General features: G+C 36.3%; 1 protein-coding gene across 1 annotated transcript in view; it reads left to right on the top strand.

Annotated features, from left to right (window-relative positions):
• LOC135203521 (perlucin-like protein) overlaps positions 1-1,092 on the top strand; it is a 25,814-nt gene extending 24,722 nt beyond the window's left edge. Inside the window, exon 6 of the mRNA XM_064233254.1 lies at positions 402-1,092. Coding sequence (XP_064089324.1) covers positions 402-435 — 34 coding nt within the window. The 3' untranslated portion in view covers positions 436-1,092. The remainder of the gene's footprint in view (positions 1-401) is intronic.
• Positions 1,093-1,453: the final 361 nt, after the last annotated feature.

Raw genomic sequence — 1,453 nt, 5'->3', positions numbered from 1 at the left:
TGAATTTTTTGCAAGGCAGTTACTGCGCTCTTCAAGTCTAATTTAGTACAGTATGATATTAATTTAATACAGTACTGTACGTTTTTTCACCCTAAAACACAATTCCCTGTACAAACATTACTGTATTTAAAGAAAAGGTGCACAGAACGAAATCTGAACTTACAGGTGGCAAAGGGAGCTCACTGAAGACAATTCTAATTTGTGACCCAGTTTCTTTGTATCTCTGTTTGAAAGCTGAGTGTTTGAAAGTAGGGTGGTGTCTGTACACATTTCCCTTGTGCTATATGAAGCTGAGTCATTGCTATCACCTTATGCAATGGGTTAGAAGTCAACCAAGGTTTCCAGTTGAAAATAATTTACTTTAGAAGAAATATGAAAACATTACCTTATTCTGCCAACAGGTACATCTGCGAGAAACCTGGCCACCTGGCTTAGAACCTCGCTTCTGTGCCAGATGAAGAAACAACCGCAGAAAAGTGAAATGGAAAATGGATTAGGCCTAAGAGTAGATTTCTTGCCAAGTGTCTACATAAAGTGAAATTGCCTGCTTGTGTACTTGCATTTCTTGAGATTTATCTTGTTGGACAACTTCATAGTTCATGTTGACATTTCTTTAATTAGCAGTAATATAACTGCAACATTCAAGTTTACATACAAACTGATATGCTTTAGCTATTTTAGAAAAGGGACTTTTTGGCTACAAAACACTCCCCACAGTAATTATTATGTGGAACTTAGGTATAAAGTTATCTGGGTACCCATTCGGTAGGAGAACTGAAGTGCTTTGTGAACTATGCTTGTTTCAGAGTAGTTTTTCTGGGATGTCTTACTTTCTCCAAGATGAGAAACCACTTCCATTATCTAGGAAAGTGGGTTTTTAATTTCAATGAAATATGGTTGATCTAATATGACAGGCGATTGAATCTCTCATGAGACGATTTTTTTTCTATAGTACTCTAATTCCTTGTATTGCACTACAAATAACGGAAGTGTTGTGTTGACATAAACTGTTCTTTAAGAACAAGGCATATAAATCTTTAAACACTACTTTTGTCTCTGTGGCACGAATGAAACAAAACGTAAAAGAACTGTTCTTAGGTTTCAATTCCCTTTCCCTTGGCCAGAGGATATCTCCTTCAGTCAGACGAGCAGACTTCTTCCTGTATGTCACAGGCAGTCAGCAACCAATTTTGGTTTCATTTCTTCCTTGGGACATTTTTATTTATCTTTTTGGGACATGTGCATGCTGTAATGCAAAAGTTACCTTAGCAAATTCTACAAAAATAACATTCTTTCTCTGAAAAGACAGCCAAGCTACTTTTTGGATTCCTTACAAGAAACAAACAAGCAATAATCCACTGGGAGAAAATCTCAGAAAATTTGTCTGAAAAAATTCAGCTGTTGGTTAAAATATACTGCTTTGTCAAATGCAGTCCATCTTTACCTCATTGCT

The sequence above is a fragment of the Macrobrachium nipponense genome, chromosome 36 (assembly GCF_015104395.2).
Source record: "Macrobrachium nipponense isolate FS-2020 chromosome 36, ASM1510439v2, whole genome shotgun sequence".
In the NCBI taxonomy this organism is placed as follows: domain Eukaryota; kingdom Metazoa; phylum Arthropoda; class Malacostraca; order Decapoda; family Palaemonidae; genus Macrobrachium; species Macrobrachium nipponense.
The sequence above is the reverse complement of the archived record's forward strand: the minus strand, read 5'-3'. Positions and strand labels throughout refer to the sequence as shown.